Raw genomic sequence first — 22162 nt, forward strand, 5'->3', positions numbered from 1 at the left:
ATTGTTATTTTTATAACTCTTTTTTTCTGAGTATTTTTGATCCACATTTGGTTGAACCCGTGGATACAGAGGGTCGACTATAGTGCATAGTGTAGGAAGGAAGGAAGGAAGGAAGGAAGGAAGAGAAAAAACAGAAAGAGTGTATGTGGTTAAAGCCGAAGAGGCACAAAGGGGCCACATTGTTCAGGTCAAGATAAAGGATTTGGATTTATTCTGGATGTGACAGGAAGCTGCTGGAAGATTCTCAGCAGGGTGCTATGTGAAGAAAGTACAGTTGTCCCTGGGTATCCATGGAGGCTTGCTATCAAGACCCCTAGGATAACAAAATCTGTAGATGCTCAAGTCCTTTATATAAAATGTAGGTGTATTTGTATATAACCTAAACACATCCCCCTGTGTACTTTAAATCATCTCTAGATTATTTATAATACCTAATACAATGTGAATGCTAAGTAAATAGTTGTTATACTGTATTTTTGTTTGTATTATTTTTTATTGTTCTATTGTTATTTTTATAACTCTTTTTTTCTGAGTATTTTTGATCCACATTTGGTTGAACCCGTGGATACAGAGGGTCGACTATAGTGCATAGTGTAGTAGACACTGTTGGTGCCCCACCAAGGTGCCTTTTAGCAGGCTAGTGCACCCAAACTCCAGTTGCTGTGAGTCCCGGCTGTGACCATCACACAGCTGCACCCTTCTGAGAATTACCTTTGACTGAAAGAAACCTAGTCAGGAAATGCCTGCAAGGTTGTGATCTCCTCCCTCCTACCTAGGAAGACAGCCCACAGTCAATGATTGACTGATTCTGGGACACAGTAGCCAGTCCTCTTGCCCCAAAGGGGAGCAATTCTCTGGTGTCTTTCACATTCCAGACTGGGGCTAGATTTCCAGTGGACACATGTCTCGGCCGTGCGTCTTCCTCTGCTCTAGGCTCCTTCTCTCACTCCCTTACATGGTTCAACGGAGAGTATTCCCTCAAAATGTCTCTTGCACTAAAATCCTCATCTCAGGTTCTGCTTCTAGGGAATCTGACCTGAGACACGGTAAAGGAAGGGAGACCTCTCGGTTATTCCTTCTTCACAGTAACTCTTAAAAGCATCATTTTTTTTTCCATTTCCAACCAGACCCATTTGTCCATTTCTCTCTAAGCCTCCTAAAATCTGCAAGAGCTTTCTAATTGTATATGATCCTTCTCCATCACATCGGACATTCTATACACCAATCACAGCTGAATTTTCCTAAGACATCAATTTTATCATTACCTAAAGAGAAAACTCTTGGAACTAGTTTTTGAAGTTTTCTCCAAGTCAGTCAGTCAGCCAGCCAGCTAGTCAGTCAGCCCATCAGGGGTCTGTCAGGCAGTCAACAAATACTTGTTGGGTATATCCCATGTGCCAGATTCTGTGCAAGGAATATGAAAAAAGACATAAGTCCTTTTTCCTAACCTTATGTCTAACAGAAGAGTTTACAGACAATCTGATGCCATTGAAACTTTCTGTTCTTGCCTTACCCTAGTTTGAAGCACTATTTTACCTAAGCAAATCTGTTCATTAACCCTGTTCACTTTTAACCCCATACTTCACCTATTCAGACTCAAGTCCTTTCAGGATCCAGTTTAAGATCTTCCCTTATTGCTTCAGCCAACAACAGCATTTTGGTCAAAGCCATTCAACAAGTCTCTAGGACATTCCAAAATTTCCCACATCTTTCTGTCTTCTTCTAAGCCCTCCAAACTGTCCCAACCTCTGCCCATTACCTAGTTCCAAAGTTGCTTCATTTATGAGGATGTTTACAGCAGCGCTCCACTACCTGGTACCAATTTACTGTATTAGTGCATTTTCACACCGCTAATAAAGATATACCCAAGACTGGGTAATTTATTTTAAAAGAGGTTTAATTGACTCACAGTTCAGCATGGGTAGGGGGGCCTCAGGAAACTTAGAATCATGGTGGAAGGAGAAGCAAACACATCCCTCTTCACAGTATGGCAGGAAGGAGAAGTGCAGAGCAAAGAGGCAAAAAGCCCCTTATAAAGCCACCAGATCTAGTGAGAACTCACTCACTATTATGAGAACAGCATGGGGGGGACCACCCCCATGATCTAATTACCTCCCATGAGGTATCTTCCCGAAGATTAGGGGATTACATTTCAGATTACAATTCAATATGAGATTTCCATGGGGACACAGATCCAGACCATATCAACTGGGGAACCCTCCTATTTAGCAACAGGAAGTGATTCTTCTGTACATCACCACTCCGAGGACATGTGTTTTCATATCAAGAAATGTGGTTTGAGGGCTGACAGCCAGGGTAATGTAAGCATTATTACATCCAGAGGCAAGAAGAAAAACAGAATCTGACTCTTCCATGACAACACAGAGAAACTGAAGGTGGCCAGCAAAGACTTGACAAGGCTTCAACCCTAGTGAGGAAGAGGCTATTCTCAAAGGCTGGGGGTGAGTGGAGTGAGTAGCAACAAAATAGTGAGGAGACTATAGGGCATGTGGGGCAGGGAACCAAGCAATTCAAACAAGAACCCTAATGCCATCTAAATCTACTTTGAATTTCTAGGAAAACATACTAGCCATTATTATTTTTTAATTTATTTTTATTTTTATTATTTGTTTGAGACGGCTATGTCACCCAGGTTGGAGTGCAGTGGCATGATCTCGACTCACTGCAACCTCCATCTCCCAGGTTCAAGCGAGTCTCTTGCCTCAGCCTCCTGAGTAACTGGAACAACAGGCATGCACCACTGCGCCCAGCTAATTTTTCATATTTTTAGTAGAGACAGGGTTTCACCATATTGGCCAGGCTGGTCTCAAACTCCTGACCTTGTGATCTGCCAGCATCGGTCTCCCAAAATGCTGGGATTACAGACGTGAGCCACCATGCCCGGCTCTCATACTAGCCATTATTAACAAATGCTTCCTAATGCTTCCTACATTTCTGTCTTTCATTAACTTTCTCATCTCCAAAAATTCAAAAATTTTCAACTCCTGGGACTCAGACTATCTGGTACCTTTATAAGAATCAGGTTAAAAGGCTAATCAGAGACTCAAAAGAATGCAATCATTTGTCTCTTATGTACCTTTGACCTTAATGGCCGCTCCCCACTTTGAGTTGCTTTGCTTTGAGTTGTCCTGCTTTTCTGGACCAAACCAATGTTCACCTTACATATATTGATTGATGTCTCATGTCTCCCTCAAATGTACAAAACCAAGCTGTGCTCGGACCACCTTGGGCAACTGTCATCAGGACCTCCTGAGGCTGTGTCATGGACATGTATCCTTAACTTTGGCAAAATAAGCTTCCTAAATTGACTCAGACCTGTCTCAGATATTCAGAGTTCACAAATCTCAACAGCAGTAACATCCGAGTTCCCCTTTGGATTGTTCTTGAGTCTCAACCTTTTCTCCTTTGGAATGTTCTTGAATCTCTACCTTTTTCCCTTTGAACTGTTCTTGAATCACTACTTTGTCAATAGTTCTTTCAGCAAGGTCTCTGTCCTACACAACCAACTGCCAAAGAAAGGGCCCTTGTCTCACCTGATCACCTTATCCCCTCTAAATTTGCTAACCACACCTGGTGGCTTCCAAAGCAATCAGACCTAGACCTGTCCCAGTCTTCCTCTCCTTAGGTACTTTTCTCTGGAAAGTTAAGATTCTGCTGGGTTAGGATGCAGGTGGTGACCAGACTCTAGTGAAGACCTAAGGTTTAGCATAACCTTGGAAAATAGTGCCCCAAAGGGTGGTATCTCAGCTGCTCAGGGACTGCCTTGTCTGCCTGACTGTTCATATACTTACTCTCCCAAAGCACTCAGAGAACCTTATGTTCCAACCACAGATTATATTTTAGTTCATAGAATCCATGTCTTATTTTATTTTCATGGTTTATTTTTAACCAAACCATGAAAAAGATAAAGCACTTCTTAGCTTGCCTTTCTGTTAAAAGGTCTAACTACAATATAATTATATTTCCTCAGTCTACTTCAAAAAAGCCAATGTCTGTCACAAAATTAAATAAATTTGGATGCTTCCAACATTATAATTTTCCATTTTGCTTGTACTAAAAGAATACTGCCTTATTTTAATTCTAGAATAAAAAGTAGCAAACTTGCAACTTCCAATCCACAAGCTTATTAAAAATCCTAATTTTAAAAATTCGTTCTCTTGTAGTTGGGCAATAAATTTGAAAACACAATGCTATGACTGTCAAATAGGTATAGATAATGACATTAAATATGAATAAGCACATCATTTCATGAGTGCAAGATAAGTTTATAAAATACAAATGCTCTGACAGTAAGAAAACATACTGCTATATTCAATTATATCATCTGCCCAAAATACAATTGCTTCTATGTTTGGTAAATAGATTAAATCCAGGTCACATTCCTGCATTCAACTGAGTTTCTAGTCACTCCCTTTTCTCTAAATACTTGCGCTCTTTGTTTCTGCATGTTCTTAAGTGTCATCATTTATTGCTATAGGCATGATGGCTATATTTAACTAATAATGACAGTGGTTGTCATTAGATTTTAACTCAGTAACACTAGTCTGACATATCATTTGAAGTATGTCTTCAATTTACATTTGATTAAAATTACAAACATCCCATCTATTGTGCCAATCAAAATGTTGTCACCCTTTCCCTGAACTTTTATATGAACTTCCTTTAAATAAGTTATGGCAGCTTAAAGTTAAGGCTAGCCCTGGGTCATGAACATATTTTAAAGTACAACTTTTGGAATGGAGCAGATTAAGACCATTTGGGGCTCCTTTTATAAAAGGCCTTGATTTTGACCTACACATAGATATTGAGAGTTCAAAGTCTTTAACTCAGATTCCCATATCATGCCGTATACATAACTGCTTGGCAGGTATTTTAATTTGGTTGTATTTACTTCGAGATGTCAGACCTACCAAATACCTTTGTTAGTAAAATCAGATATGTGTGACAACTTGTATGAAAACCTTGTGGAAACATACCTAGAAAGGATGGAGCAAAAGAAGGAAAATAAATAAGGGCAGGTAGAAAAACAGTATTTTAAGTAACTATCATATGCCAGGTTTTTATATCATCTTCTTTACTTTCCATAATATATCTGCAAGATGTAAACTTTTGTTTTGTTTTGTTTTGTTTTTTGTTTTTTTGAGACAGAGTCTCGCTGTGTCGCCAGGCTGGAGTGCAGTGGCATGATCTCAGCTCACTGCAACCTCTGCCTCCCGGGTTCAAGTAATTCTCCTGCCTCAGCCTCCTGAGTGTCTGGGACCACAGGCGCGTGCCACCATGCCCAGCTAATTTTTGTATTTTTAGTAGAGATGGGGTTTCCCCATGTTGGCCAGGATGCAGTTGATCTCTTAACCTCATGATTTGCTTGCCTCAGCCTCCCAAAGTGCTGGGATTACAGGTGAGAGCCACCACACCTGGCTGAGGTGTAAACTACTATGCTCAATTTACGGATGAAGAAACTCAGGCTTAGTGAGATTAAGTGACTGGCCCAGGTTCACACTCTAGTTTGGTCTCCTGGCAGTGATGAAGAAAGTAGAAACAAAGTTTGTTATTGTTATTTTCCTGAACCCAGCCAGCTATTCTAGGAAGGTAAAAGTGGACACAAGGTTCTCACTAACTTGAAGTCTTAGTTATGTTTATAAGACGGTATTCTAAGTTTTCTGTTTAGACAAGGGGTATATAGTCACTTAATTTTCAAACAATTTACCTTTATTAGAAATATCCAAGAGTCATTTAAAGTATTACTTCATCTATATTACAGGTAAGGACATTGAAGTACAAACCAGTTTGCCCAAGACCAGACACAGGGACTAGAATCTTGCAACATCATCTGACTTCGAGTCTACTGTCCTTTCAAATAAACAATAATGCATTTCTCACAACTCTCCTAACAAGATATCTAAAGCCTTCAAAAGTGAAAAGTTTGAATAGCAAACCACTCAGAAAGCATAACTATAGAATATATAAATGAATTATCAGGTAAAGTAACAAGCAGTGTAGGCAGACAACTAAGTGATTTGATTTAGAGGTAACTGTTTCATTTTCAATTTTGTAAAGGCATACAAGTTAACAGAACAGTATAAGTTTGCAAGTATCTGTATAGTAAACAAATGCAGTCCCTGTGAATGAATGTAATTCAACATTTTGTGGTTATGTCAAGAATTTAGGTGTTTTTCAATGACTTGGTATTTGACAATATAAAGAGATGCTGCCAGTCACATGCAGGCTATAGATTTTCCTACTGGCTAAAAACACTTTATTGGTCCATCTCGTAATTGTCTTGAAATCCACATCTATTTTATATAGTAAGGATATTCTATTCTTTTATTTACAGATTTAAAACTTTGGAGTAGAAAATATATAAAATATTTTTCCTATAGTTTTACCGTCACTTACAGAAATAGAAGGATCATATGCTGTCTGAGAAGAAAATGGTTATTTTTTTCTCCATATAATACCATCTTCCTCCTTTTGAATATATATAGAGTAGTGGAAGTTAAAATGCATAAACAATCTAACCTAATAAATACACTATTCAAACCAAAAGATAAAAGGGAATTTGGGAAAGTCAGTACTAACTACCATAGCTGACTGAATGCCCTGCAGGTGAACACCACAAAGGCTGGTATCTGCTTTGGCAACACTAAAGCAGCCATTGGTGTAGGCAGAACTATAGTGTTCTGTCTTGAGATCTGGCAGCAGAAATATTAAGGTATGATGTGATGTGAGTAGTGGGTCACCTATTGAAACTTGTGCTTTTAACATAACAATTTAAAAATCAACAAATTCAGTAGACATATAATGGAAGAGAATATAATGCATGAATCCAGGTTCATTAAACTAATGCATTTTTTGAAAAACAAAATATGACAGAACATTTCATTATGGACGCAGATATGAGAAAAAGTGTTACGCTGCTATTTAGAATGTGTCTTGTGTGTTGTGGAATTGAAATATTTCCAAATCATCAATAATTAAAATGATGAGAATCCATCATTTCACTGACACTTCTACATGAAAAGATGGCCTATTTTAAACGTGCTCACACATATTCTTGTCAATCACAAGCTGTCATAGCAAATTATTTCATTTTGTAGATCACATGGCGGTTAGTAGAAAATATCTAGGCTTAAATTTAGATCTTAGGTATAGTATCAAGAACTCCTTTCATGCATTTTTTTCTGTGACTACATCTTTATAATACAGGATATAAAAGGTTTAAAATCTTATTCATAATACTAAGTTTCACTTTTGGTTAACAAAACTCAGGACTGAAATGAATCACTGTAAATGATAATTCTGAAAGCCCAGTAATAGAATAGGATATATAGGAGAGAGTAGAAATATAAAACCAAAAATTTTTAAAGACAATCAGAGCTCCATACAATAGAACTTGGACCTAACGAATTAGGTCTAAACAGTGTTTTCCCCTCATTTTATTTAAGATATTCAGGCAATCACAGGGCACAAACCATTTATTATGCTATGTTTGCATTACTCACATACAGCTTCCAGCAGATATAAAGGAGCTGAACTCATAAACCCCATGGATCTGATCCAAGATCCATGTGCTGTGTCACAATTAAGCAGAAGATTCAGGAAACTGTGAATAAAACCTAAACCACATAGCCATGAATCAGAAAACTTAATATGCCTTTTCAAACAATTCATTAACTGCATACTCATAATTTCAATGAATTATTAATAAATGTAAAAACTTTAAATGCCAGAAGTATAATACCTAAGAAGGCATCATTTTCAACAGTATTTATATAAAATATTTCTATGTTCCTGATCTTTTCCTTATACAATTAATGTTTCTGATTAAATATTCAACTTTAAAATGTAAGAATCATTCTAATACTGCATTTCAACAAGGAATGCTTCATGTCAGTCTTGACCTTGGCCTGACCTCCATATGAAAGCTTTGTGTTTCAAGGTATGTGATGAATAGCTCTCTGGCTTTCTATTAGATCCAATGCCACTGGTTGTCAACAGTGATGCTCAAAAGGCACAGTAAAATAGTTAAAATATCTGAGATGTTCTGTCAGATTTTTTCTGCCTTAGCAAATCTGGAAATCGTTCTTAGGCAACTTCCTCTATCTACATTGCTTTTCCAATGAATAAGGAAAACCAATGAAGTATGGAAATATAATGGCCAAAATATATACGGACTTGTTTGGCCTTCCAATGCCAGAAATGAAATAAGATCCATTTGATTTATGTTGTAAAATAGTGTTCTCAGTTTGAAGGATTTATAACTTATCTACTCAGTTTAAGTTCCTTAAAGGCCAGGACTTTTATCCCTATGTTGGGGCACACATAGTAGGCACTCAGTAAAAATATGTTGATTTAAATTCTGATTTAATTGCATTAAATCAGAATTTAAATAAGAGATGAAAGAATGATAAAAAAGAAATCAGACTATGAGCCACAGCTTTTATCTTTCTCTGACCTGGCCTAGTATCCAGCACATACAGACTCTCAATAAATGTTTATTGAATGAGTAAAAGTCTGTAAATTAAAATAATGACCAGTTACCCACTGTATATAAAATATTTATGCTCATTTAGAAAGATACATCAGTAACAATCAATTCTGCCAACTGTTTTCCCCTATTTACCTTTAGCATGTTCAATTTTCCAACTTCTGATCATGTATCTTTAAGTTTATCTACCACTTTCAAAGTTATTCATACAAGCTTTTATTTTAATGGTACATTTGTGGCTAGTTGGAAAATTATCGATTTATCTATAAAACAGATGACAGAAAGGTAATCTTCAAGCTGATTTTGGTGGTTTGAAGAAGTGTATGTGAATATGTGAGTGATATGTAATATATCACTCACATCAAGTTAAATATTACCTTTCATATATAAATGTATATATATTTACATTTATATTCTTAACATTCTGAAAGAAACCAAACATCATTGTTTATCTATAAGCTTAACTTGGATGAATGGCTTTTCCCCATTATACTTATCCTAACTCTTTTTAATGGACATGAGATATGCTAGTCTGTGTCCAAGCTCACCTACAATTTCTTTTCTCAAAAGACAAGGCACATCTGCCACCTGCTCTACTCCGTGTCCCAGCAACAACTGTCGAGCAGCATAAAGATTGATTATCAGTCAAAAACCATTGCACAACACCAGATTTTGGTGGGTTAAGCTTGCTGATCCAGCAAGAGATGGTGTGAAATTTTCAGGAATGTGTGCCAACATTTTGGTGCTAAAAGAACAGCAGTGCATGTCACAGTGAAACACAGCCAAAGATATGCAGACAAAGCAGAGAAGTTTTTTGTTCTGGACTTGGCTTTTGAAAAGGATAAAAAAGAAAACAAAAAGTAGGAGGAAATTAGTTAGTATATTTAAAAATCATCCACCAAGCTCAGTCATGTGTGTGACATTATTATTTTAGGAATACATGTCCAGGAGATTTTCTTCTTAGCTTAGCTATAAATAATTTTTATATGTCTCTTCCACAATACCATTATTCATATGAAAGGCAAGCATTTCTTATTAATAACAATAATCAAGGATCTTAATGAAGCAATCATTACAAATATATCTGAATTTTTTAAAGTCACAGAAAAGTATTTGCCCACTAAGACTCATGTTTTTATATAAGCAAATGATTCAACAAATATAAAATTAAGGCAGCCAGCCATATTTTAAACTTAAAGCAAAATGTGAAAAATATATGAGTCTACACTATCAGATAGGTAATTTTCAATGAGCATTATAGCAACAACCTTCTTCACAAGAACCAAATTATCTTAAATTTTCTATTGAATTCAAGAAATTGCTTATTTCCTGAAGATCAAGTTTATATAAGAGAGAAATGCTAGTATGACTTTATACAATAACATTAACAGAAGGGAGATTTTCATCACCTCATCTGTAATGAACTCCAGAATTACTTTTATTCTACTTATGCAATTACTGCCTAGACTTGCCTTTGATTCACTAGCTTTATAGAAGTTGCAGAAAAAAATTACTTCTAATAAAGTATAAAAAGCATAGGAAAGTACAGCAGTTAGACACACTGAATTTTTACGGCAAAGTCCTTATTCCTCATGTTATTTAAATCTGATTACTATACATAGCACTTGATACCAACCTCTAGGTACAACATGCTTGGAAGAATATTCTTAGATAGTAGTGCTTTTATTTCTCTCTTAAAATGTATTCTTATCCACTGAAGAAAGAAAAATGCTATTTTTTTTTAATTTTAGAAAATCTCCACATTTCTGAAATGTTGGAAGAAATGAACTTTTTGGCAAACCTTAATTGAAAGTATGTGTAGGATTATATTATACATTTTAAGGTAAAAAATAATCAAGCTGGAACATTTATTATGAAATGTGTTATTAGGAGAATCATATGTATATAAGAAATGTATGTTCATTATTGGCTACATTTTCATAATTATGTTGATACTATCTGAAAAAACACCAAGAATGTAAATGAATAAATGATACTTGAAACTTTTAACTATTTTCTGAGAGAATAAGTCTAATGAATTATGTCTGTTGAGTGTCACAGAAACTAAACAGTAAATTCAATAATCTCTGATTTAATTTATTATATTTTCACCATTTAACCTCCTGCAGGCTCCCTAATGTCTATTCAGATCTATATTAAATTAAGCACCAATGCTAATGAAGGGCAATAAACGTGGCTGTCAGTGGATTTTTCTTTCATTAAGCACATTATCCTCTTACTGAGCTGTAAATGCGTAAACATTAGTTTTGTTAAACCATGCAAAAAAGACAGGATGAAAATCATTTTTTAATTGCACCCCTTAAGCAATTCAGTATGTGTGGGGGTAGGGTATTTTTTAAATCTTTTTTACCTTTAATTTTTTTGAACGGATTTAAAAAGGGCTCTCCCGTTGAAACATAAACATCGGCTTCATGGGGTATATCTTCAGGTTTGAGGGCTTCCTTGCCGTCTGCCAAGAACACTCGTCTTGCGGCCATGTTCAGATTCAGCTTTTCTGTGCACTGTTCCAGCAGCTAGAAGAAAGCAAGAGGTAAGTCAAAGTGATTTACGACAAAGAAAGTAATATATTTCCCTCAAAACGAAAGGTTCTAATGATCAAAATAGAAATCCAACTGAGTCACTTGCCAAGTTTAGTAACTTGACCAATACAGTTATTTTCTAGCAGTTGAAAATATAGAAATAAAAGGTAAGTGACAACATGAAGCATATCTAATTATTGACTAATTTTAATATTTAAATGATCTGTCATTTTAATAACTCTACAAGGTATAATGCCATTGCATCTGTTTAATTAAATACACTATATATTGAATTTTTTTTAAAAGGAAAAGAGTGAAATTCCTATGAAATCTACGTATATACAAGCAATCTGCAGATTCAGATTCTTAAAAAGAAAATATTAACAATAATTTTCTCAATTTTTATATTATAAAGAGAGTAAGGGAAAAAAAATAAAGCTTAGAAAACTTTGGAACACTAGTTACCAAGGTGATGGTTGGTACAGTAACTTTGGCAAAGACTGTTCTAGATCCATTTTTGTAAGCTGTTACTTTAATCACTCGTGGTTGAAGTTTGTGTCTTTGAGACAATCTCTGCCAATTCCAGGCTGACTGAAATTTTAAAGAAGAGAACTCTGCAACCCTGAAGAAAAAGAAAAACAGAAAAATTGATGCACGTTAATTAGTAAAAACTTTTCAATAAATATTATTCTGGATTTTTTTAAACAGATATAAGCACTAAAGATTGTTCCTATGTACGTAAGTATACCTAACAATACTTTTTATAGGATAAGATTGTTGTTACAGAGTAACACTGTCACTATTTAAATATTCAAAAAAATTTTAAACATGGTGTTTGCCAAAACTGCTCATATAAAACATATATATCAGAATAAATGATTTTTTATCACTTTACTTATAAAACACAACAGTCCTTTAAAAAAATATATATCATATGCAACTAAAAATTATATATATATGATATGTTCTGATAGCAAAAAGTAGTAATATGGTCTTAATATCATGAAACAGCAAATGGCTAAGATTCTACACAAGTTTTCATGTTTATCAAAGTTCTTTAATTTTTTTAAAAAATGATTTAAAATTCAAAAATATTTTGATTTTAAAATTTTGATTCCAAGTTCAATTGTATTGCTCTTATTTCAAATTGTCTGGAAGTGGTGAAAGTGAAGATTTCTGTTTCATCTTCGGGCAAAACTAATTTTGATCTTTATGATTTTTCTCAGCAAAAGTATGTGGTAAACTAACATGTCAAATTTTCTTCATAATTCTCTAACCAAGTTAATTTGTAATGCCACAGAAGAGTAAACATTTTAAAATAAAAATGTCACGTAAGTTAAAAACACAACATATTCACGTATTCAAACATCTGAAAATAGTGGGGTATTAGTTTCTTGGCTTGATTTTTGTTTTTACCAATATTTTCTTGTGTCTATGAACTCTTGTGTTAACAGTTTATGATAACAATCTTGACGTGAAAACATATTTACAAAATGGTTTTATAATAATGTCATTCAATTCAATTCTGTTTCAAACTATTGGTTAAATATCAAAAGAAAGCATTTTTATTTTTAAATAAGTTCGTGTGAGCAAAGATATTTCATGATCCTAGCCTGATTCTGCTTCAGATATTCTTTTCAGAGTTTCTGATTACCCAGGTTGAAGTGTATCTCATATTTCCCACAGTGTAATTAACAACATTCTACTCTGGTGCTTTCAAAGAAAAAAACAAAAACAAAACCATAGAGATGTGTTACATTTTAATGTCTGAGATAGTCAATTGAAACATTATAAATTCTGCTCAAAGGAAAGAACTTCCACAGTAGGTTAAAAAGAACAGAGAACAGCTTTGATTACCTCAGTTGACCCACTGGAGCACTGACAGGTCTGTTTCTCTTGGATGCTGATATAAAACAAGAATTGTTTTTACTGTTTGATTTGTAGCTATCTAGGTCTGATATTTCATCATGGCTGTGATCTGATGCTGTTTGATGTGTGGCGCAATCTTGAAGTCCTGACCCTTCTGGTACTGCTGCTGAATGCACAAGTCTGTTGGGGCCAAACTGAGGCTGCAAATAGTCATCAGTAGTTTTAATAACTGCTTTTGCTTGGGATGACATAAACTCTCTGGAAGAAACAATGCATGGAAGAATATAATTAATTGACTTGTAATCATTTATTAACAAATACCACATAATAATAAGTTGTGTGCTATCTGCTACACAAAATACTACACACTTAGCCATTATTTTGTTTAATGCCTACAATATTCCTGGGAAGTGGTTATTATTTTTACTCCCATTTTACAGATTTAAGAAATTGAGACTCAGTGGGGTTAATTAACTTGCCCAATGTCACATAATCAGTAACTGACAAGGTGGAAATTTGAACCCAAGCCTGTCCTGAAATAAAATCCACATTCATAACCATTAAGCTTCATTGCTTTACTTAATTCAACCACAAGGAAGCTTGCATAATGTTTAAAACAATGTAAGTATAATTTTTAAATTCTTAGATCCACTTTATTTTCTAATACTTACTTGATACTCTGCTGCTAAAAAATATGTGGGTCCTACCATCAAGAATTGCAAACAATCCCCCAATAGAGAATATATGTTAAATAAACTGAAAATGAGTGTGTATTAACCTTAAAGTTGAAAAGAACTCATTGAAGGCCATTTTAGAACGGGTGGGAATAAAGTTGGTAAAGCCTTCACAGCAGACCTGAGATTAACCTAACTAATTCATCTTGGTTTGTTCAGGACTATCCTGGTTTTGGCACTGATGGTCACACATTCCAGGAACTCCCTCAGTCTCAGATAAACTGGGTCAATTGGTCACCCTACTGATATTTAGGCAGGAAGAGTAGTATTTGGATGAACTATGACATGTGAACAGGGGACCACATGACCTGGAAGAATATATTAATCTATGTAGACACCAGGTTGGGAGGATGAATAGGTATAGAATGTACTGGTATGATAAAATAAAATAAGTTTCAGTATATTTGCAACTATTGAGCTCTGTGGTGATCAGGCATAGAGGATAGTCAGGTTCCATTTATTACCGTAATTGGAACTATCTTTGCACAAACCAAATCTGCTTCTTTCCAATTTGCTCATTCCTCAATAGTTATTGCATAATATAACTCCCCCGAAACACACCCCCAATTATAAATTAACATATGTTCAGTGTTGAAAGCTCAGCAGGGACTGCCCCTGCTCCAAATCTTTCACATCCACAAATGTCATTACAATCACAATTATTTCTTCCAGCCTGCCCTCTTTATGCTCACAAACAAGTAAAATGGTCAATTATTTTCTCTGAAAAAATGAATGGTAGTCACACGTCAGAGGGAAAACAGATGTTTGTGTGTGTGTGTGTGTGAGCTCACACAGTGGACCCAGGGGAACTACACCTCTGGAATCCAAGCAGTTGTATTCTGCTGTTGTTGTTATCACATGTTTCTATCCAAGTCTGCTCTGGACTGAGTACAGTACTGGGGACAGGAGCGGCCTTCCCTATGTTCTGAAGACCTAACCAGGTTTAAAACTGTGGCAAAGAGCGCCTTGAAAGAGTCTTTGGACTCTAGCTCTGGCAAAGGTGGGACCTCCCTTCAGACCACCTAAGCCACTCAGATTTTGATAACGGTGGTGAGTGATGGCATGTGGTAGCAGTCATTTCAAACTGGCAGTGTTTCTGCAGCAACAGCAATGGAGCTTCACATGGTCACCAAGCTCTTCAACCTGGGGGAAGACGGGTAAACAGCCAGGGGAAAGAATCACAGATCTCATCAACAGTTCCAAGTTTCCAATAAATAGTTACTTGAAGAGCAGATTCCCACATTTTTTTTAAAAATGGAATTCCCTACTTAAAAGTAGAATAAGGTGTCTTTTTTAATGAATATATTTTGTTCATGGTGAAATATTCTTATAAATATACTAATGATTTTAATATTAATAATCCATTATTCCACCACCACAAGGCAAAAGATTTTTATTTTTTCATATTCTAAAGTTTTAATCATGTTATATCCTCAATTCTATTGCCTTCTGACTAAATACTGTTTTTCATGGTATTCACTAAACACCATTATTCATGTTGCTCTATGTTCTGTATGGATTTTATTGGAATATAACATTTTATCAACTGTATTGATATAGCCTTCTTGTACCTAGTTATGCATAGGCTGTCTATCATTTTTGTTTATCACACACATCTTCCCCATCTTCTGATAACAGCGCTTGCTTTCTTTTGGGAATGCAAACTCTTCCCAACTCCACATCATCCTGATAGGGTAAGGACAAGAGATTATAGGAGATTTACCCAGTGAATAGTAAAAATAATTAAATTTAAATATATAGTTCAATTTTATAATTTATATCTGAAAGTGGGAGAAGGGGTAGTTTTTCATGTTAGAGTTAATATTATTGGTCCACTATGAATAGTCTTCAGTTTTGATTTGTTTTACAACATTGATGACAGGTTTTCAGTAATTCTTTTTTTTTTTGAGAAGGAGTATTGCCCTGTCACCCAGGCTGGAGTGCAGTGGCGCGATCTCAGCTCACTGCAACCTCTGCCTCCCAGGTTCAAGCGATTCTTCTGCCTCAGCCTTCTGAGTAGCTGAGACTATAGGCACATGCAACCACACCTGGCTAATTTTTTGTATTTTTAGTAGAGACGGTGTTTCACCATGTTAGCCAGGATGGTTTCGATCTCTTGACCTCATGATCCTCCCACCTGGGCCTCCCAAAAAGCTGGGATTCCAGGCATGAGCCACTGTGCCCGGCCTCAGTAGTTCTTACAGAGTCTCAAACTCATCTTTCTTGTAACAATTGATATGTGTTTCATAGCTTGTTAGGTGTTGGAGAGGATGATCACATACCCTTGCAAAGCCAACTTGTTCCATGTGGGAATTAAACCCACATAGTCAGTTTGCTAAATTGGTGCTGGAATGAAAGGTGTTAGGTTCATTTAGCTTTAAAGAAACAGAGAGGCACACTTAGGCTTCAAGTGATAAGGCTTATTATCAAGATACATAGAAAGTTACAAAAGTAAATAAAACCACTCCTGCAGGGCACAAAAATTGGAAGGCTGTCAAGGATACACTAGTGACTTAATTCTAGTAGACTCCATGCTTTTTGACTCAGCACCTCCTATCTCCTTCTGGGTCTACCTACCTCTTCTTCATACATCATGATTGCCTGATTTACCTCTATCCTCCTCCTCTTTCCTCATGGCTTCTGCTAACTTCCTCTATGTGTCTCATTTCTACGCTAAATTACTTTCTTCAGTCTCTGTCTATATGACTTACATTCAAATTCCTCAAAGAGTTTAATTTCATCACTACCCAGGATAGGACACCCCTGTTGAGTAAAACTCTTATGTGAGGCAACCTCATGCTACTGGCAAGCCTGCATATGGGAAAGTGCCTATTAATGGCCCAGCTAAAGATAGGACAGCAGGATGCACACTGGAGGTACACAGGAGGTAGGGTGATATGGGCTCTCAGTGCCTCCCAAACAGGTAAAACATAATTGGCAGGGGACTTGCATGGCCTGTCTTGTACACTAAGATGAGCAGAGACACGATATATTGATTGATTTTAAAAGTATTCACTAAAATACATCATACAATTTAAATTTCTGCCACAAGTGTTTAAATGTAACAACTGCTGAAACAGTGCTCTGATTCTTTTGATTATTTTAATATTAGTCATTCATTTCTAATCAAAGAGGAATATAAGAATACAGTACCATGATTGCAGGCCCAGTCTCTGGACCATTTGGCTCAATAGTCTATGCCAATGTTGGCCCAAAGGGATATGGATCAAAAGGAAGGATTGTGCTCCTTGACAATCCTAAAGATGCCAATCTTGAGGGTGAAGAATTTAATACAAACTGCCAGCATGATAACCTGATCATCATAGTACAGGAATTTATTGCTCCCTCAAAATCTTCCCCATTTATTACTGAGAGTCCTCAAAGTGGTACATTATAAATTTCTAAAAGTATCTCCTACGTACCTACAAAAATATGTTGGTAAGAGTCACAGCTGTTTCCACTCTCTTCTCTCACTGCCTCTCTGCTGCCATGACCAGTCACAAGAACAATGAGGTCCATGCCAAGGTGCTACCTCAGAGTGTTCCCAAAGACTCTAGTGCCTGGGGCCAGAACAGTCTAGTACAGGGATGATGAAAAGAGACATCCCTCCAACCCTGTCCTATTAAGTCACCGAAACTCTGAAGCAGTTCAACTTGTGTGTAGAGCCCCAAGGAGTCTTCTTTCAACAGTCCCCTCAGCTTTTGGCCCTTACTTGCCCAATTATAGGGACTCTCATCCAGGCCAGGCAAGGTATAAATCATGTATCATGCCCTTTGTACTGACAATGATAATAACAATACTAATAGCTAATGCCTACATAGCATTTATGTCAGTCACTGTTCTAAGCATTTTATATTTATTTATCATTTAATCCTCACAACAGCCCTATATTATTATTCCCCTTTTCCAGATGAGTAAACGAAAGGCTTATGGTATTTGAACTTATATCTACAGTCTTATTGTCATGGTTAATTTTATGTGTCAACTTGACTAGGCAACAGGATATCCAGATATCTGAGGAAACATTATTTCTGGGTGTGTCTGTGAAGATGTTTCCAGAAGAGATTAGCATATGAACTGGTGGACCAAGTAAAGCAGATGGCCCTCCCCAGGGCAGGTGGGCATCATTCAATCTGTTGAGGGCCTGATTAGACCAAAAGGGCAAAGAAGGTTGGAATCTGGCTTCTTCTGCCTTACTGCTTCAGCTGGGACATTAATCTTCCCTGTTCTGGTCACTCTTGGTTCTCAGGCCTTCAGACTCAGATTGGAAACTACACCAATGGCCCTCTGTCCCTCAGGCCTTTGAACCACACCACTGGTTTTCCTGGATCTCCAGCTTGTAGATGGCTAATCATGAGACTTCACAGACTCCATAATCAGGTGAGCCAATACCTTATCCTATATATATATAATATATATACAAAATATGCAGTATATGGACTGGACATGGGGGCTTATGCCTGTAATCCCAGCACTTTGGGAGGCTGAGGTGGGAGGATTGCTAAAATAGGGAGTTCAAGATCAGCCTGGGCAACATAGCGAGACCTCATCTCTAAATTACAAAAATTTTTAAAGTCAAATAAAATATTTCTTTTTAAAGTATAAATTTAAAAATAAAATAAAATAAAATATTATAACTTATTGGTTCTGTTCCTCTGGAGAACCCTAATACATTTGCTACTTGTTTTCTGTTTTACCTATCTGTTCTATGTTCCTTTTCACTTCTTTGTTGTCTTTGCTTAGATTAAAAAATAATTTTCCATTATTTCATTTCCCCTTCTATTAGGTTGTATGTTATACATTTGCTTAACTTTATTTTTACTGGTTACACTAGCCATTACAATATGAATCCTTGTCCCATTAAAGTTTAACATAATTACTTACTCATTACTTTCCAGACAATGCACAAACCTTAAAATACATTATATCTGTTTATTGTTGCTTCCTAGGGCTGATGAACAATACTTTTGTTCCCATTTTCATTAATAGGTGCATCTGTCTTTCAGGGGTCCTAGCTTTATGCAGGGAGCTCAGCTCCAAAGTCTTCCTTGCTTGAGCTTGAGGTTTTGCATTCTGTTCTTCCTGTGCTTCTTGAGAACTATTAATTATATACATTTTATATTATAATTTAAGATCTACATTTTTAAGATCTACATTAAGATCTATACAGCTATCTTTTCTAAAATTCAGTAAGTTGTATGCTAGTTTTGCTGAATTTTGTCTTTCCTAACTGATACTAAATTTAGTGCTATGGTTACTTTTATTTATTGGCCCATATGCAGTCTCCATGAATAGGTATAGTTCCTTTCCATGTGAATTCCTAAACCAGTTGTTCTAGAAAATGGTCTTTTGTCCAAAGACAAAAACAAAAACAAAAAACAAAACCAAACCCTCACCTTCTCCCCACCTACTGTTGAGATTTTCCATAACATTCTGGAACCTGGGCTAATTTTATAACATAGATTTTCTTTTTAATATTTCTGTCAGATTTATCATCTTGTCCTGAAAGTGTGTATGTCTCTACTGTAAATTTTTCATTGCATCTGTAAATAACTCACATATAAACAGACAAAGTAGTTCCTTTTTCAGTATGATTTCTATGCCAACCCCATATGATGGAATGTGTTTCCTCCCTGTGCATCCATACCTCCCCTGGAAGATTTGATAGCCAGAATTACTATATCTCTTTGGCTATTTCCTATCATATAAAATGCTAGCCCTTAATTTCTGTCAAATATTTCAATTTATCATTGTATTATTTAATCTTTTGCCATGATATAGAAGCATTCTTTTTAAGCCTGAAGTTTAAATTCCACTGAAATGGATTAATACAAAAACGTTAATCATATTACTTCATAAGTAAACTTCCTTTAAAAATATATTTATATATCTAACCTACTACGTATCACTTACTTCTCCAACCATTATTAGTTGTACATCTATTGAAGCACAACAAACTACCACAAAATTCGTGGCTTAAAATAACATCTATTTCTTAGCACACTATTTCTGTAGGTCCAGAGTCTGGGCAAAGCTTAGCTGGATCCTCTCTGTTCAGGATCTCACAAAGCTGAAATCAAGGTGTCAGCTGGGACTGCAGTCTCATCTGATGCTCAGGGTCCTCTTTCAAGCTCATTCAGATTGTTGCCTGAATTCAGTTCTTGACTGCTACAGAACTTATATTGACTATCATCTTTTTTGAGGCCAGCAATAGCTTAGCTTTCTAAGTTGTCTGTCTATGATCTCTATCATTTAAGAGTTCATCTGATTAGGTCAGGCACACCCAGAATAATCTCCCTTTTAATTAATTTAAAGATAACCGATTGTGTCACTTAATGACATCTGTGAAAATGTTTTCTCTTTTGCCACATAATGAAACTTAATCATGATGGCGATATCTCATTGTATTTACAGGTCCTAAAGATCTTAAACATTGTGGAATTTACAACCCTCTTGATATTTCAGAGTAGCATTTAATTATGCTTACTCTCTGAAATTTTCATTAAATCTAGTTTACAATTTTTGCTTCACAAAGCAACAACTAAGAAATCTTTAAGGTCTAAAAATATAAGAAAATATTCTTAGGAAGGACTACAAGAAAAAACAGGTAAGTAGACCATAAGAATTAAGGAGATGACTACAGATTTGATAAGAACAAATTTTCTCCTCATTTCCTCTTCTTAATGGCATTAGTAAACCTTAGTGACTTTTTATAGCAATTTGAAGAAAACTCCTAGTAAAATCATACTTCTTGGTCTCACATTCAACAATTTCTACCAAGTGGTGCTGCTCATTACTCCCCTGTAATATCCCTCAGCTATAACTGCACCACATTGCCTTCCATAGTTCCTATCTGCATACCTTTTTAACAATAGTGTTCACTCAGCTAATCTATACCTATTACTGTACTCCTTTCAAAAAATAAATATTTAATAAATGTTAATCTCAACTCAGAATTTACATTTTCTAGAACCTCTTTCATAATAACATTAATTGTCAGGTGAAAGAGAGAACTATTAAATAGTTACACATATAAATTTACAATTACTGATCATGATTAGCTCTGAAGGAAAAGCCCTGGTTACTGAAGGGAAAAATTCCAGGGGTTAGGGTCATGGAAAAGGCGTCACCAAAACTGTTCAGGATGGCAGGACACATAAGAGAAGATAATCCCACCATATCCTAGTTATTCCTTATTCCAAATCATTTCCCCAGGCCCTTTGTAAAAATTGATGTCCTGTTTTGCATATTGCCATGTTTGTTTTGTTATCTGTTATATAATTTCAGATGATTTCAGATCTCACTCTGCAAGAGTAAGATCGTTGTTTTACATCTGCTATATTTCCACAGGAACTCAACCAGTGGTTGATATGCAGGAATTATTTTTTGATAATTATGACAGCATGCAAAAATGTATCAAAATGCCACTGAAAAGAAACAAACACAATTTAAGAAATAAAATAAAAGAAAGCTGAAGCCAAGAGTTATGTCAGGTAATGTTGATTATCTGTCTAAGTCATTTCCCCCATTTCTTCTTGGATAAAGTCTCGGTTATTTTTAAGAATTCATCTTCCTTATATGCCCATGGAAAGTATCCTATGATCAGCTCCAGTGAGTAAATCTTCAATGGTCTAAAGCCAATGATGGTAATTTCATTTCCCTTGACCCTGGCAGGTTAAGTAATCTGCTTGTGACCTAATTTTGGCCAATGAGACATAATAAATCTTTTAGAGAAAGGTTATTTGCCCTCATGAAAAAGAGATGTAAGTGATCAAACATTCATCTTTTTTACTCGGACATTGCTGAGTGAACATGTGATGAGCCATCTTGCAAGCAGGAGGGGTCAAGCCAAAGGATCTAGCCAATATTCTGAGGATGGCAGAGGGAAAGACACAGTGAGCCAGACTTTTTGATAACACTGCTGAACTGCTGAATTTAACCCTAAAATTGCTCTCTCTCTGAATTCTTCTTACATGAAATAACGAATGTTCCTCATTTTTAAGTCACTTTCAGTTGAATTTTGTTACTTTCCACTGATAGTGGCCTAACTTATATAGTCAGCTTTCCACTACTGCATTAAATGTAATGGACATGTGGTGTAATGTAATTGATAATCCAAATTACTTTTGCTTTATTTTTAGTTTTATTAAACACCTTTACTAATGTTGAATTAATTTCATAATAAGATAAAATATAAACTATCTGCTACTTTCTAAAAATTCTACTTTTACTTAATCAGGAACATGTCACCAGAAATTTCAGCATAAGCATAAAATGACATGGAGTTTTGATTTTCCCTCTTTATGAAACACAAAACATCCTTGTTACATTTAGATTTCTATGGCATAAATTTGCATGTGGCTAATAATTCTATTCTTAAGCAGGAAATGTGGCTACTTTGACAGACCATGGCTCCAAAACAAACATGCAGGTCTAAGTTATCACATAATTTGGATGTGAATTCAACAGCAGGATAATGAAATGACAGTTGCCAAGGATTTGTACTTGCT

At 35.7% G+C, this 22162-nt stretch overlaps 1 protein-coding gene across 1 annotated transcript in view; it reads right to left on the bottom strand.

Moving 5' to 3' along the window:
• DCDC1 (doublecortin domain containing 1) overlaps nt 1-22162 on the bottom strand; it is a 99113-nt gene that overhangs the window by 30490 nt on the left and 46461 nt on the right. The window contains exons 4-6 of the mRNA XM_011936331.1: nt 12907-13176; nt 11515-11671; nt 10881-11043 (exon numbers count right to left, since the gene is read on the bottom strand). Of these exons, the coding sequence (XP_011791721.1) occupies nt 10881-11043; nt 11515-11671; nt 12907-13176 (590 nt within the window). The remainder of the gene's footprint in view (nt 1-10880; nt 11044-11514; nt 11672-12906; nt 13177-22162) is intronic.

This window comes from Colobus angolensis, unplaced genomic scaffold (genome assembly GCF_000951035.1).
Source record: "Colobus angolensis palliatus isolate OR3802 unplaced genomic scaffold, Cang.pa_1.0 Scaffold152, whole genome shotgun sequence".
Classification (NCBI taxonomy): domain Eukaryota; kingdom Metazoa; phylum Chordata; class Mammalia; order Primates; family Cercopithecidae; genus Colobus; species Colobus angolensis.